The sequence below is a fragment of the Myotis nattereri genome (assembly GCF_964212035.1).
Source record: "Myotis nattereri genome assembly, chromosome: 14".
In the NCBI taxonomy this organism is placed as follows: Eukaryota; Metazoa; Chordata; class Mammalia; order Chiroptera; family Vespertilionidae; genus Myotis; species Myotis nattereri.
The window spans coordinates 59,844,459-59,860,338 of NC_138089.1; the positions used below are offsets into that span (position 1 = coordinate 59,844,459).

Genomic DNA, 15,880 nt, shown 5'->3' on the forward strand with positions numbered 1-15,880 from the left:
AGTTTTTGTGTGTGTGTGTTGTTTTTGTGTGTTTTATTTTATTTTTTCGGAGAAATGTTGTTGTTGTTAATCCGCACCCGAGGATATGCTCCCATTGCTGTTTAGAGAGTAGAAGGAGAGAGAAACGTCGATGTGAGAGACACATCGATCGGTTGCCTCCTGCGTGTCCTGACTGGGGCTGGGGCTCGAGCCTGCCATCGAGGTATGTGCCCTCGATCAGAATCAAACCTGGGCCCCTCAGCCCGCAGGCCGACACTCTATCCACTGAGCCAAACTGGCCAGGGCTAGAGAAACGTTTTAAAAGCGAAAAAGAAAAGACCTGGGATCCTCTTCAAAACACAAAAATGCTTAATGCTGACCAAGGGCCTCGGGGGCCCGAGTCGGGCAGGACAGCTAGGCGGGAGGTCACTCACTTTCAGCCAGTGGGCCCTTGAGCTTGGATATAGCGGAGCGGCCGCAGCCCTGCTGCCCAGTGTCCGGCTGGGGCAGCCTTGCCGGGGAGCAGAGACGGAGGCCTCCCGGGCAGGGTCCTCCTGCCCGTGCGCGGCGGGGGAGCTACTGCCGGCGTGTCCCCTGTGGCCTCTGGGCGGAGGGCGCCAGGACGGGCCCAGGTCTGCAGGGCGGCCCCTGCCTGTGCTGCTTCCCGCTCCCAGGAGCCCAGGGTCCAAGGCGGGCTGCAGCCTCCTCTGATGGGGAAGAAGCCAGAGCCCCCGAGGGTGGCCCTCTTGCCGGGACGCTGGGCTGCGGCCCCCCAGGCCAGGGTCCTGCTCTTTCTGGGGTCCCGGGGCTCCCCAGGAGCCAGGCACGGGGCTGACGGGAATCAGGAGCTGGCACGCCATGGCCCCGGCAGCCACCAGCCCGAGGAAGTCCTTTCTTCAGGGGCCATGCTGGCAGCCCTGCCAGTTCTAACTGGATTTTTCCTGCTGCCCTTTCCTCGGAGGCCTCGCTGGGCACAGGGTCTCTGCTAATGAGGGTTTGGTGCCAAGACCTGGGCAGCTCCATCCCGCTGGGCCCCGCTGGCTCAGGCCCGCCCCAGGCCATGGGCAGCCTCCCAGGCCCCCACCCCAGCCCTCCCCCCTATCCCGGTGTCCTGCACCCCCTGCCTGGCCTGGGCGCCCTCGCTCACTCAGGCCACACGGCTCCCTCCCCACCTGCACCCCGGCAGGCGCTGCTGGGGGAGAGCAGTCTGATGGGCACAGGGCACGGGCCCTGGATGGGGGGGGGGGGAGGCGGGGCTCCTGCAGGCTAGAGGGGGGGGCACAGATCTCGGTGCTGGATGCGCCTCACGTTGCCTCCTTCCGGAGCCTCTCTGTCCCACTTCCTGGGCCTCATTCATCCCCCACCTCGCCCGGGAGAAAGCAGGTCTGTGCGCAGCTGGCCCGGGCCCAGAGCAGGGTCTGAGCAGCCGCGGCGGGACAGGAGGGGACCGCCTGTGCCCACCCCATCCCGGGGCAGAGGCAGGGGGCCCCCATCACACCCACATCCCAGCTCCCACGCTGCTTTCCAGGAACCCAGGCCCCAGAAGTCAAGAACAGGGAACGCAGCTTGTGTGTCATATTTATAAAAGGGCTGCAGCCAGCCTCCCCCTGCCCCAGGGGCCTGGGGGCTCGGCGCCGGGGCAGAGGCTTCCGCCCGGCCTCTCTCCTCTTGGACGCGAGCTTCAGCCCAGGCTCGGGTGGGGGAGTCCCAGCCTCCCCAGGGCTGGTGCAGGTGCAGGAGGGGTCCCTGGGGGTCCCCACACCAGCTTCACCCTCCAGAGAACCTACTGGCTCCAGGGGCAGAGTGGGGGGTCTGCTCCCGGTGGAGGGGTGGGAGAGGGGACAAGAGCATCCAGGGGCCTGAGCCCAAGTGCCTGTGAGGGGCCTGGGGGGGGGGGGGGAGGCCATGGGGGCAAGGGAGCTGGGGCCTCAGGGCAGACCGTGGCCCAGCAGCCAGGTGGGGGTGGCTGCGGCCTGGTCCCGCTCTGTGTGCCCCACAGGCGGGGTGACTCAGTGTCCACCTCTGTGCAAGGGGGGAGCGGGGTTTGGGGGGATCTGAGGCAACATGAGGGGAGCAGGGGTGCAGCCCCCCGCGCCCAGCTCAGGAAGGCGCTGCAGCCCCAGGGCCCAGCGGGTCGGGCCAAGGGCCTTGGTCCTGGTTCTTCTTAAAAATAAAAGCCTTTCACAGAGAGGACGTGGGGCAGGGCCATGCGCCGCCATAACGTTAGCCACACCTTTCTCCTGGCCCTGCCTGGCGCCGGGTGCGAGCAGGGGCTGAGGAGTCTGGGCAGGGGCGCAGGATGAGTCGGCAGAACTGGACGGCTGTCCTAGTGGCTTCCTCCACTCCGGCTGGTCCCCGACACCCAGTCAATGAGGATGAAACTCAAGCTCATGGTCATCATCAAGAAGCCAAGCACAGCGAAGCAAAGGGCCTGTGGGGTCAGGGGTCAGGGTCAGGACCGAGGTCAGAGCAGTGCCCTCAGCTTCCTACCAGCCCACCGGCCTCCAGGCCCCTCGCACCAGGATCTTGGGGGTGGATTTGGCAGGTTCCCTCTCGCTGGGCACGATGCGGAAGTAGAAGATGGCAGGGAAGATGAAGATGAGGCATGGGGCCGACGTGGCACCTGCAAAAAACCAGGCATGGCCACCAAGGGCTCACGGCCACCGATTCGCTACGTTCCAGGGGTTGGGCCCGATGAAATCAAACAGTCCTTGTTGGGGGAGATTCTAGGGGGACCACCAGCCCCTGCTCTTGTTCTCTGCCCTTTGGGGTAGAAAGCTAGCTCGCTGGTGTCAGAAGAATCTCAGTGAGTGAAGCTGGCAAAGAGGAAAGACAAGTGACGAGCTAGAGACCGAGACGTAAGGATATCGGGCACCTGGATACAGCTATTCCTGAAGGCGTTTCTACTATTTGAGCCAATACATTCCTTTGTGCTTCCTTCACTTTGAGTTGGATTTCGGATATTTACAACCAAGAGTCCTGTCCTTGAGACCCATGATACTCAGCCCAGGCCCGTGTGGCCGTCCCTGCAGAGTTGGGTGAGGGAGTCAGGCTCCTGAGATGGGTCCCTCACAAGATGTCTCAGAATTGCTGATCTTCCAGCGCAGAGACCCCAACGGTTTGGGGTGGTGGGCAGAGCCTGAATGGTCCTGGGCCTGAATCCAGGCTCCTCACTTACCAGCTGAATGGCCCTGCGACTCCCTCAGTGGCTCTAAACTTCAGGCTCCGCACATGCAAGGTGGGGACAAGACCTCCTGTGTGGAGGCACCGCCTCAGGGGTTCTGAGTCCTCAAAAGGTGTTAGAACAGCCTTCGTACAAAACCTCAGCTGGAGGCCATGCCGTGCACGTGGCCAGCAGCCCCCACCTCCATGTGGGTGTGAGGCCCTGGCCGGGTGGCTCAGTGGGTTGGAGCGTCATTCTGATACACCAGGGATGCAGGTTCCATCCCCAGTCGGGGCACATACCAGGGTCGATCAATGAATGCATCAAGAGGAACAACAAATGGATGTTTCTCTTTCCCTCCCTCTCTCTCTCGAAAATCCATTAATTAAAGAATTTAAATAAGTAAGTAAGTGTGGGGTGTGAGCTCGGGACCCGCCAGGATTTGTGGAGGAGGGACTCTTGGGCCGCCCGCCGGCAGGCGCTCACCGATGATCCCGAAGATGCCCAGGATGTTGGGGGCGAAGATGACCAGCAGGTTGATGCAGGTGAGCAGGCCGACGGCGATGACCACGTGCCGCAGCCAGCTGAACTCCCGGTCCGGGAACAGCATCTGCTGGATGGCGCGGCGCACCTGGGGGCGTCACCAGCCGTCAGCCCCGTCGTCCCAGCCCCCCGGCCTCGCCACCCAGCCGGGCGGCCCCGGGCTCACCGGGAACAGCACGATGGGCACCGTGAGTGTGACCGCCGTCAGCACGGCCACGCGCACGCAGAGGATCAGCACATCGAACGGGTCCACCTGGCTGTAGGTGTGCAGCAGCTCCGACTCCACGCGGTCTGCGGCGGCGGGGGGGGGTCAGCAGGCGGGGGGGGGGGTCAGCAGGCGGGGGGGGTCAGCAGGCGGGAGGGGGGTCAGCAGGCGGGGGGGTCAGCAGGCGGGGAGGGGGATCAGCAGGCGGGGAGGGGGGTCAGCAGGCGGGGAGGGGGGTCAGCAGGCGGGGGGGTCAGCAGATGGGGGGGTCAGCAGATGGGGGGGTCAGCAGGCGGGGGAGGTTCAGCAGGCGGGGGGGGGTCAGCAGGCGGGGAGGTGTGTCAGCAGGCGGGGAGGGGTCAGCAGGCGGGAGGGGGGTCAGCAGGCGGGGGGGGTCAGCAGGCGGGGGGGTCAGCAGGCGGGGAGGGGGGTCAGCAGGCGGGGGGTGGTTAGCAGGTGGCCGGGCAGGAGGTAGGCTTGGGCCTGGGTCCACCTTGTGCCCGTGGCAAGCACCTGCCTTGCCCCGCAGCCTAGCACTTACCATAGAAGGTGAGGTAGCCGAAGAGGGCGGCCAGGAAGTACATGACGTACATGACGGCGATGGACAGGTTGGAGATGTGCTGCATCTTCCTCTTGGAGGGACTGTGGGGGGGAGGGGGCAGGGGAGGGGCTTGGTGCCTGGCAGGGCCACTCTGGGAGACAAGACCCCCTGTGCCCGGGTCTCTCTGGTATCGCCCCCTCACCATGTGCGACAAGGAAGCCTCCTTCCTGCCCCCCCCCCGTCCCCCCCTCCCGTCACCCATAGCACATGGAGGTCCCATCACCCCTTGCAGGACACACCCGGCCTCGCCCTGCCCCCAGCAGCTCAGGCAGCCCGCCCTCCGCCAGGACCTACTCCTTGAGCTCCGTGTAGATGGGCAGCACCTCGGGGTGGCAGACGAAGGCGAAGGCCATGATGGGGATGGTGTATGCCGTCTGGGGGAGCAGGAAGACTGTCAGGGCAGCCCCCTCCGACTCCCCCCGCCCTGCCCCCACCCTGGGCCTGTCAGAACCTGTATGTTGAGTGTGAAGTAGTTTGGGGTGCAGGAGTCTGAGCTGAAAGTCTCCCCCAGGGGCGGTGTCCCCTCCCCAAGGCTGGAGTTGCTTGTGATGTTGGCAGAGTTGGAGAGCAGTGGGCATGGCACCTGGAACTTTTTGTAGATGACCTGGTGGGGGTGGGGGAGGGGAGGAGAGTATCAGGGCCAGGCAAGGCTGCCTGGGAAGTTGCTCTGACCTAGACCAGATCGGGGAGCTGCCGCCTGTCCGACAGAGGAGCCCTAGGAGACCTGCCTCCTCCCTCTGACAGGGGCCCTAGGGGACCCGCCTCCTCCCTCTGACAGGGGCCCTAGAGGACCCGCCTCCTCCCTCTGACAGGGACCCTAGGGGACCTGCCTCCTCCCTCTGACAGGGGCCCTAGGGGACCTGCCTCCTCCCTTGACCAGCATGGAGGGTGACTCACTGCAACTAGAAAGAAAACCATGCAGGTGAGCGAGAAGCCGCTGGAGTAACCCAGGTAGCCTGCGGAGTCGGGGAAGGCGCTGTGAGACGGTCTCCTCTGGCATATCCTTCCAACACCCCCTCGGCCTGGCCCTGTCACACTCACCGAGCTGCCGCATCAGTGCCAGGGGCAGAATGATGGTGACCGAGACCAGGATCACCAGGTAGTTCCCATCCATGTACCAGTCCCTGCAGGATGGGAGTGGGGAGCGAGATCAGAGCCCATGCAGCCCCGAGTGGCGCCGCCTGCCTCCACCCCCGCCGGGATCACCAGTGGTGCCCGGCACTGAGGCTCCCTGTCCCTCTGCAGCGGGCAGCCCGTCACGCTCTCCTGGGTGAGGCGAGGGCCCAGGCGCTCGGCCACTGCCCGGGCCCCACTCCATCAGGCTCTGCTGTTTTCTCAGGACCCGGAGGTCTGGTCCGGCCTCCCCAGGGGGCGGCCCCAGGAGCCCAGGAGGTGGCTGGGATGAAAGAAGCTGGCTCTGGGGGTGGGGCCTCTTCCCTGGGTCTCGGGACTTTCCAACCACCTGAGCCCCTGTGGTCCCTCCTGCGGCGCGCCCGGCACCATCCTCATCCTGCCGGCCACGGGCAGGGGCTGCAGGGAACTAAAGGGACGAGGGGCAGGACCATCCTCTGGGCAGGACCGAAGGCCAGCTCCTGGGGAACGGCCCGGGGAGGGGGTCCGCTGTCCCCTCTTCCCAGACTGCTCTCTGCGTCAGCCCCTCTGCTCGCTGGCTGTGGCCGATGGCTGTGGCCGAGGGCACGGCCTGTCTTCTCCGCCCGACTCACCAACGTGGCTGAAGCCATCGGCTGAACCGATGCTGGGCAACTGGGACACGCTGGGCTTAGTGTCCTGGGCGGGGCTCACCCCAGCCACAGCGGGAATAGCAGGCGCTTAGCGCTAAGCCGGGGCTCCTGGGTCCTCCCTGCTCACAGGCTGGGCAGGGCCAGGCGGCCTGTGTCCTCACCCCGCCCACGTGGCTCTCCCGGGGGTCCCCTAAGATCAGGTGCTTCATGGCCGGGCGTGGCTGATGTCAGTCCTGCCGGCCGCTCTCTGCCCCTGCCCCTGCCCAGCCATTATGGGGTCTCTCCCACTCGCCCCACCTGGGCTCCCAGGGCCAGGGGTGGACATGCGGGGGTAGACGGGGCCTCCCACCCTCACCCAGCCCACCCCACCCTGAGGCTCACGAAGTTTTCTCCTCCAGGTTCAGGAAGGTCTGTATGACCAGGGGCAGCTCGGACTTGATGATGTACAGGTAGCTGGACATGGCTGGGGGAGGGGCGGGCAGGCACCGGGTCAGCGGCCTGCGCTCCCTCAGACCGTCCCCCTCTCCGCCCGCCTGGGCCTGCCCGCCGCCCGCCGCCCGCACCTCCGATGTTCTGCAGCGTGATGGCCAGGGCGGCCGCCAGCTTGCCGGGGGTCCCGAAGGCGCGGTAGCCCAGCTGCTCGTAGGCACGGATCCCTGTGGGCCAAGGAGCCGCGTCAGGAGCGCCCTTCCCCGCCCCCCTCCCTGCTGCAGGCGGGACCGAGGCTCACCCACGACCCCCGAGGACTTGAGCAGCAGGTGGATGGAGTAGCTGGAGAGCAGGGCCACGGCCGTCAGCAGGAACCTGGGGCGAGGGAGAGAAAAGAGCCCTGGCTCCCTGGCCAGCGGAGGCGAGGGGCCCGGGAGGCCTGGGGGTGTGGGCTCGGGGACCAGGGCTGCACCCCCAGACACATGCTCAGCAGGCCCCGGGGGGGGGGGTGAGCTCCGGCTGGTTTAACCCAGAAGGACCGTGACCCAGAAGAGGCTGTCAGCCCGCCGCTCCTCGAGTTCCTGGAACAGACGTGTGTCCCATTGGCTGCGGGGCAGACTCCCGGGTGAGGACACGCGTGCACACAGGCCTGGCCACGGGCTCCATCACGTGTCACTCCAGAAGGTGCAGTGGCCCTGCCGGCAGCTCAGCGGCCCGCTGGGCAGTGAGGGGCAGTGGCCGGGCCGGGCTGGCTGGGCCACGGTCTGGGCTGCATGTAAGTGCTCGTCCCTGCCACCGGGCCTCGGGACAGGAAACTGGGGGGTCCTGGGGGTGGCCTGCCTGGGCTCCATCTGGGGAAGGGCGGCAGCTGGCACTCACAGGAAGAGGATGATGCCCGTGTTGGCCATGGCGAAGGCCAGCCCCAGGATGCCGCTGCCCATGATGGCGTTGCTCAGGTTGAACACCGACATCCCGAACGAGGTCTTCCCCTCAAACTGCGGGCCGCGTGGGAGGGAGGGGGTGGGTCAGCATCCCTCCCTGCCCTCGGCCTCCCTCACTGCCCTGGGCACCCCCTCCCCGCCCCCCGCCCCCGCCCCCAGGGTGCCCTAGCCCCTCCCTGCCCGCTCACGTCGGTGAAGTGCGGCTCCTTGCCCGGGCTTTTGTGCACGAAGCCCTCGCCCTCCACGTGGCTCCGCCGGCTGTGGGCCCTGCGGGCACAGGCCAGGGCGGGCGGTCAGCTCAGCCCCTGCTCTGCGCTGAGCCCTGGCGGGTGCCCCCGCAGCTCACCTCTCGCTGCCTGCGGTGGGGATGCCCGCGGAGTGCAGCCCCTCTGAGTGCTTGCCGTTGGGCACCAGCTCCACCATCTCCGTCTGCAGAGGCGCCTCCATGGCTCAGGGAACAGCCTCGCTCTCACGCCGACACTCAGCAGCCTGCAGCGCGGACGGCCCCGGGGTCATCCCCGCGCCCAGGCCCAGGCCCAGGCCCACAGGAGGTCTCAGCCCAGCACCTCCCAGGGCCGCCCAGGGCGCACCAGGCCGCTCTGCCTGCGGCCCCCCTGGAACCTGCCTGTGGGGGACCAGAGCTTGGACGCCTGGGGTCGCCATGGCGTCCTGAGGGGCACCTCCACCGGTACCCAGGGCTCCACCCACACCCCAACACACACGCACCGGCCCAGCCAGCCCTCAAGGCCTCAATGTCCCCATCTGGGAAGCGAGGTCAATCGATGCCCTAAGTTCAGAGCCCAGCGGCGCCAGGATGCTGAGTCCCCGGCCCCCATGGCCCACTCAGGGGGGGGCCTGGACTGTCTCCTCCCTGAAGTTAACGCTGGGAGACGGTTTCCTGTGCCCGCTCCGTGTGCCAGGGGCCTCCTGGCCAACCTAGAATGGCACGGCCGACGGCTGAAGGCTGGAGAAAGGGTGAGGGCTGCGGGCCCGGTTCCCAGCCGCCCGGCGGGCACTGCTGGCAGCCAGAACAAAGGCCCCTCTGTGGGCTCCGCGCTGGCGCTGGGAATGGCAGGCGCGGAGGCCACCCCCTCGGAGCCAGGAGGCCTGAGGCAGTGCTGGGCGCTGGACACCTGGGCCCTGCCCGCCCGCCACCCACAAGGAGCCCCCAGGGCCCTTCCCGGAAACGGGTGCCCCGGGCCCTGTTCTCTGGGCCACACAGGCCTCACCCTCCACCAGCCCTGGCCTCAGGCCCCGCTTTCCCTCAGGCCTCTCCTTCCCTCCAGGGAGCCCCCACCCTTAGGTGCCCACTGCCAGGGCCCTTGGAGCAGCACCCCCTTCCTGGAGCCCCAGGCCAGGGCTCAGGGCCTTGCCAGCTGCAGAGGCACATGGGCCTCGGGACCGGCCCCCTCTCCTGCCTTAGGGCGTGGCTTCGCTGGGGTTCATGGAACTAGCCCCCCATCCCCGCTCCCCACAACCAGCCCTGCTCACTGCCCAGACAACTCGCTGACCCCTGTCCCGACCCTGGGGACGGGAGCCACCCACCTGTGACCAGAAGGCAGCAGGGCACAGCGCCCTCAGGGTCTATAAGGCCATGCTGGAGGCCAGTTGGCCAGCATGAGAGCCGAGGCCAGAGTGGTGACCAGGGAGTGGACAGCACTGCCAAGCAGGTCAGCCAGAGCTCCGTCCTGCCGCCACGGCACCCCTCTGCTTGGGAACCCTGATCCGGCCCTGAGCCCTCTGTCCCCACTCAGAACCGATGGTCTTGGGGTTGCTCTGGAACCTGGAGCACCAGGACCTCAAACCTGGGAATAGGGGAGGGGAGGGGAGGCCAGGCTTGGGACTCAGGCCCTGTGTCCTGGGGGCCGCAGCCACACAGAGCTGATCAGAGTTCAGATGCCAGACATGCTGTTCCGGGAACCCCACGCCCAGCCCCCTCGGACCCTCTCAATCTGCCTCTCCTTCCTCTGATGCTGGCATCCGACCCTCCTCTCCTCCAGCCCTGCCCACCCAGGGCCTTGGGTGTGAGCATCTCTTCTCAGACCTCGTCCCGGGACCAGATCCCTGACGCCAGCCTGCTTCACGCTGTAGCCCGAGCCCCGCCACCCATGCCCTCCAAGGAGCCCAGCTGCCGTGGAGGTGCCAGCACCTGGTGTCCTGAGTCACTCCAGATGCTCCCGGCTCTGAGCTGGGGTTGCCCGCCTGGGCCTCCCCAGGGCAGGCTGGGCCAGGCCCTGGGTGCTGAGTCGGCAGCCTGGACCAAGCGCCCTTCTCTGCCCTAATATCCCTCCCTCACAGCCCCCGGCATGGTCATGGCCACAGTGCTGGGGGCCAGGCTCCAGGTTCCTCACCCCCAGCAGGACCTGAGCTTAGACTTCCAGGGCCTGTTTGTTACTCACAACCAGGCCACACCGGTTCTTGGGCTGGCCTGGGATCCCAGAGAGGACATGGGTATGTGTTCCCTCAACTGGCTTTCAGTCTGGAAATGACAAACCCCCAAGCCCTTCACCACCACCTTATGGCTCTTGCTGCAACTGAGTGTGAACTGCATAGTGCTGGGACTCAAAGAAGGGGAGAGCGAGGCATCACGGAAGGCTTCCTGGAGGCGGCGGCGGTGAGGGAGTCAGTTCTGAAATTCCAGTGGGAGTCCCCATGGTGGGGAAATAGGAGAGAGGGAGACAAGCAGAGCACACAGCATGGGCAAAGGCCCTGGGTGTGGCGTGAGGCAGGCTGTGAGGGGGAGCAAAGGTTCCGTGGCCACAGGCAAGCCTGGCAAAGCCTTCAAGGCCAAGGCAAGGAGTCGGTACTTCATTCTAGTGCAGGGCTAAGGGCTGGGGGCCCAGGGTGGGCATGAGCACTGGCCTGGCACGCGCACCCCCAGCCATCCCCTGAGGCCGGCCGCCATTTCTGACACCCACCCCCCTCACCTCAGGCCTGCCACTTCCCAGGCTTCTCTCTACCGGGGGGTCGGGTGGACTCGGGACCGCCCCCCCAAGGAAAGCGGCCCGCAGACACTCTCTGGGGAAAGCTGAGTGCCCTCTGCATCCGAGGCTGACCGTCCTGCCTCGCTGCGTGGCCGCGGGCAGGGGACTCCCCACTCAGGACTCAGTGTCTGCCCGTCCTCCTGGGGTCCCGTGAGGTCTGACCAAAGCTGGGGACACAGTGAGGAGCCTCCCTGGGGCCTCTGCCCACAGAGCATGGGGGCGGGGCGATCGCTGTGACCTGTGGTGGGTCATCAGGATGGCATCTGTCACTGGCGAGCATGGGCTCGGGCAGGAAAATCGATGGCCAGGCCACTGCCCCGGGCCTGTTTGTTCTGCGGGGAGATAAGGGCGCAGGGACAGAGCAGCAGGTGACGCCCGCCCACGGCCCACGCCATCAGGGTGCGAACTCGTCAGGCGCCCTTTGCAGGTGCCAAGCTTGGCTAATTAAAGACTCCAGGCCCCGAATCAGGGCCGCGTGTGTCAGCCGCGGTGGGAAGCGCTGCCTTCCTCCCGACCCCAGCGACGGGGGCGGAGGCAGCCTGCCCGTGCCCCTCGCTCCCGTGGCCACAGCCTGGTGGACGCAAAGCCCCGCAGAGCTGGCTGCCACGGCCCCCAGCCTCTCGGGCCCGGGCAGCCTAACCTGGCCCAGGGCTCCGAGGAGAGGCAGCTGGCCTGAGGGTCCTCTGTGGCTACCCCTGGGGTCTCAGAGCTGAGGGCTGCCCCAGTTCAGCTCCCCATCCTGATCCCTCATCCCCTTGGCTGAGACAAGGTGCCCCTGTCAGCCTGGCACCCCTCTGCCACCTGCTTCCCCAGCCTTCAGAGGGAAACACCTCCTAGGCAAGCTGCCGGCCAGCGGGGAGATGGGCTCCCGCGTCTGGATTGCGTGTTTTCAAGGCGCAACCACATGGATCGAGGGGAACCTGCTGGCGGAGGTCAGGGGCCAGGACCAAGGCACGTGGGTGCGTGTCCAGAACAGGGAGGTGTCACACCCCGCCGCCCCGCCCCCAGCACCGCAGCTCCCGATTTTGACCCCAGGAGACCCAGTTCTCCGTCCACGACTCGCTCCTTGTCAACAGCGCTGGGGCAGCGGCCAGCGTATGGCCAACACCGGCTGGTGGCACGCAGGTGGGCAAAGGCCGGTGACCAGAACATCGCTGCGGTGGCCACACCGATCCCCCTCCCCTGGCTCCCGGCCCTGTGCCCGGGGCTGCGCGTCTGTTTTCTGGGCGTCCGGAAGGGGGGACCGGAAGGTGGCCTTTCCTGTGTTGGGCTGTTTTCTAGACACTCAGCTGATGCGTCGAGCTGGGCCTCGCACCAGACACCTCGGCCTCCCCGCCCACCCAGCCCTGGACCCTCCCCGCTCAGGCTGACCCCGGAGCGGCTGTAGCTGGAACCTCTTGGCTCGAGACGGGACCGGAGCCAGCAGCAGCCCCCGCCCCGCCGCCAGCCCGCTGAGAGGGACGTGTAGCCTGAGGCCCAGCTGAGGCAAAGGACAGGACGTCACATGCCTGGGGCCCCCAGGAGCAGGGAAGACCCCGCGCCAGCCAGCCCATCCCCCTCCCTGCTGACCCGGAATCCCCTGGAGGCGGCCAAATATTTGGACAGCCGGACTTCTGGCCCCAAAGAGAGCTGGAGCAGGGGCCCGGGGCAGCTCAGGACGCACCGGAGACCCCGATGGGGGGGCTGACGGCAAGGTCAGCTTGGAGGAGAGGCTCCATCCAACGTCCAGAAGAAGCAGAGAGAGGCAGAGGGAGGGAGGAGAAGCAGAGAGAAAACACGCCCGACACATGCTGCCCACGCACCCTGATCCGGACGGGGACGGGGGGTCGGAGAGGGGCGGATGGACAGAGGGACGCAGACAGAGAGAAGGTAGGCGGCTGGCCATTCAGACAGGGAGAGGGAGACGGACAGCCCGAGGCGGCTCAGCAGTCAGTGACAGCCGGACGGAGAAAGAGACAGAGGCGAGACAGCGAGGGAAGGGACAGCAAGGGACAGCGAGGAGAGGCAGAGACAGGCCAGGAGCAGGAAGGGGAGAGGCAGCCAGAGGCCCAGGTGAGCAGGCGGCAGGCTGGGGGCCCTGCAGGGGTGACCAGGCAGGACCCTGGAGGACCCACAGAAAGGCTGCCGCTGCATTTCCAGGTTCCCACAAAGGGGCCGTGCCCCCCTCCGCCAGGTGCAGGGACATCCGCAGGCCGGGCCCAGCTGGAAACCCCGCCTGGCCAGCACCGCGTCCACCGCACACAATGGGAAAGATACACGGAGCCAGCGGCAGTGGGAGTGACCCCAGCCTCAAGGGCCCGCACGTGTGAAGACGTGCCAGCTGAGGGCTGTGCAGGACGTGGCCTGCAGAGCGGAAATCCAAAGCCCAGCCACCCCTGCCCCAGCAGCTGGGCCTTCCTTCGCCCCCAAAGCCCCGCCCAGTCCCCTAGAGCACCCCACCCATCCCGCATTTGTCTTCATGTTCAGAGTCAAAGGCTGACCCTCCACCCTGCAGACGGAGTGTGCGCAGGTCACAGTAGGTGCTCAGTAAATGTTGTTCAACAAATAAAACGGTTCAAGGGCCTTGGCCAGCTCCCAGCCTTCCCCCCGGCTGCAATGGCAGCTGCCGGCCATGCCTGCCGGAGCGTCCTCCCACAGGGCCCGGCTCACGACGGCGCAGGCCGCCCCCCTCCCGCCCCCCAGGCTTCTGCACACAGACGCCAAACTCCCCCAAAACACGGCCCCCTCAAACTGAGTGCCTGTCCCACACCCAGCCCAGACTTTCAGCGTGCACTCCATTCAGCTCCAAAGCCCCCCCTGGCCCCGCCCACACACCATGAACCACCTAGCCTGTCCCATTTCGCCTCAGTTTCCCCATTTGTCTGGGACTCTAAGCAAGCAGCCACTAAGACAGGAGCAACCAACTCTCTTGGTCTGGCCTCCCAAAGCCCTGGACTGGGGGTGGGTTGTGTGCTTTGGGCCAAAAGAACCAGCACTGAACAGACGGGTGGCCCGAGGAGCCAGCGAGGGGACAGGGGCTCTCTGGGTCCAGGCAGAACCAAGTTCTGAGACACGGACCCCACCTCCACCAGAGTCAGTCCCCGCCACCCCATGCCCAGGAGTCAGTTTCTCACTCCTGCTCGGCATCCCAGTCCTCAGAGAGGCGCCAGGCCTGGGCTCCGCCGCCGGCTCCTGCCACCTCTGGTGCTGCCCACACGAAGCCTTCCAGGCTTGTGCTGAGCTCCCTCCTATAACAGCACTGTCCCCGGTCGCTTTCTATGCTCGGAGCAGGTGCTTGCTTTCCAGAAGGAAGGAGCCCATGCCAGCCTGGGGGGGGGGGGATGCCCACAGGCCCCCAGGGGAGCCAGGGACCCAGGCCCTCATGGGAGGAAAGGCAGGCCTGGGGGTCTGCAGGAAGGATGCGCCTGCGTTGAGGTGTCCCCACAAGGACCTGTGCCTTAGCTCCCCTCAGACCTGGAGCCTATACCTGGGCTTAGGGCTCAGGTCAGTGGGGGGGGGGGGTCCCCACAGGCCCCGCCCCAGGGCCTCCTCCCAGACCCGGGTGTAAACAAACGCGCGCCTTGCGCCTTGCGTTGGCGGAGGCCACCTCTCCCCGCCGGGCACAGGGTGGAGAGGGGCGCCCCTCGAGCCCCGCCCTCACGTTCGGGAGCCACCAGCGCGCGGTGCCCGCATGCCCGCCGGCCCGGCTGCAAATGGCACGGGCTCCGGGGCCAGCATGTGCCCGCAGCTCCCCAGGCAGCCCGCCCGATCCGCCCTCAACCCCCTGCCCGGCGCAGCTGCGTTAAATAGACCGGCTCCCCGCCTGCTCACCGGCCCGGCGTGCGCCAGGTGCCCGTCGGGGCGGCGCTCGGGTGGCTCCGGGCCCTCTTACCCCCTCGGCCGCTCCAGCCCGTCCGCACAGGCCGCCTCGGCCGCCCATCGGGTGCCGCCGACCCGCTGTCCCGCCCGGCCCGCCCGCCCGGCTCCGAGCGCCCCTCCCGGGACACCGGCCCAGCCCCGAGCAGAGTCCGCCACGCGGGTCCCAGCGCGCGGGGCCGGGGGCCGGGGGCTGGGGGCCGGGCGCCTGCCGAGGCGGGGCGGGCGGGGCAGCGGCCCGGACGGAGGGTGGCCGGCAGGCTCGGCCCGCGGGGGCCCGGGCTGGGGTCGGCGCCCTGGCCGTACCTGGCTTCGCGGTGGGGACGCGGTGCTCGGCTCTCGGCCGCTGCCTCTCTGCTCCGGCCCCACGCGCTGCAGGGGATGAAGGGGCCGCCCCGCCCCCGGCCCGGCCCGCCCCCCGCCCGCCAATCCCCGCGGCCCGAGGCGGGGCTGGTCCCGGAGAGGCCGGCCCCGCGGGCGGAGAGCAGCGTGAGCGCTAGGGGGCCCCTTCAGCGGTTCTCAACCTGTGGGTCGCGACCCCTTTGGCGGTCGAACGACCCTTTCTCAGGGGTCGCCTAAGACCATCCTGCATGTCAGATATTTACATGACGGTTCATCACGGTAGCAACATGACAGTTATGAAGTAGCAACGAAAATAATTTAATGGTTGGGTCACAACATGAAGAACCGTATTTAAAGGGCCAGAAGGTTGAGAACCACTGCCAGCCGCTGCTCGGGGAGGGCTCTTTTGAGTCTTGGGGGGGGCGGGATGCTTCTGTCCAAAGCAGACTCCCTGGGAGCCCCCTACAGTGGTCCGCAAACTGCCGCCCCTTGAGTGTGGCTCTTCCACAAAATACCACGTGCGGGGATACCCGTACAGTGCGACTGAAACTTCGTGGCCACACTCAAGGGGCCAAAGAGCCGCAGGTGGCTCGAGAGCCGCAGTTTGCCGACCACTGCCCTACACCCCGAAACACGCTGCCCTCACCTCCCTGAGCCGGGTGGGCTCTCCAGCCCAGGGGAGTGGGGACTGGGAAGGACGCAGGGCTCAGCCCAGTGAGAGATGCGTGAGCATGAACGGGGGCTTGCAGACACCCCGCGGCCACAGAATGCCTTCTGCCTCCCAGCTCCTCACCCTCGCCAAGCAGAGGTGGGGTAGGGGTGCGTGCGGGGGCGGGGAGGGCCCCTGCATTAATTTTGTGTTCATCCCAGACATTCAGACGAGACTGAGGCTAAACAGACGGGACAGGAGCTGCGGGGACCAGAGGGAGCCAGGCTCGGCTTGGGCCTGGCTGCGCCTGCCTTGCCGGGACCTCCCCGGCCATGTCCCCCTTCTTGAGCTCTGAGTAGGCGACAGCTGTCAGTCTGCCTATGGGAAGTGGGCCTGGGACTTGGTGCCCTGGAACAAGGGGTTTCGGGGTGGCCCTGTTTTGGGCTG

At 67.0% G+C, this 15,880-nt stretch overlaps 1 protein-coding gene across 1 annotated transcript; it reads right to left on the reverse strand.

Moving 5' to 3' along the window:
• Positions 1–1,547: 1,547 nt before the first annotated feature.
• SLC38A3 (solute carrier family 38 member 3) lies at positions 1,548–14,798 on the reverse strand. Its single transcript, XM_081106628.1, has 16 exons — positions 14,749–14,798; positions 7,950–8,092; positions 7,792–7,870; positions 7,542–7,657; positions 6,964–7,037; positions 6,797–6,889; positions 6,615–6,696; positions 5,533–5,615; positions 5,389–5,447; positions 4,943–5,095; positions 4,786–4,865; positions 4,432–4,532; positions 3,852–3,976; positions 3,629–3,773; positions 2,499–2,602; positions 1,548–2,410 (listed from the first exon to the last, which is right to left on the reverse strand). The coding sequence occupies exons 2-16, from the start codon at positions 8,048–8,050 to the stop codon at positions 2,306–2,308; spliced, it is 1,500 nt and encodes a 499-aa protein (XP_080962754.1). The 5' UTR covers positions 8,051–8,092; positions 14,749–14,798; the 3' UTR covers positions 1,548–2,305.
• Between the last annotated feature and the right edge of the window lie 1,082 nt (positions 14,799–15,880).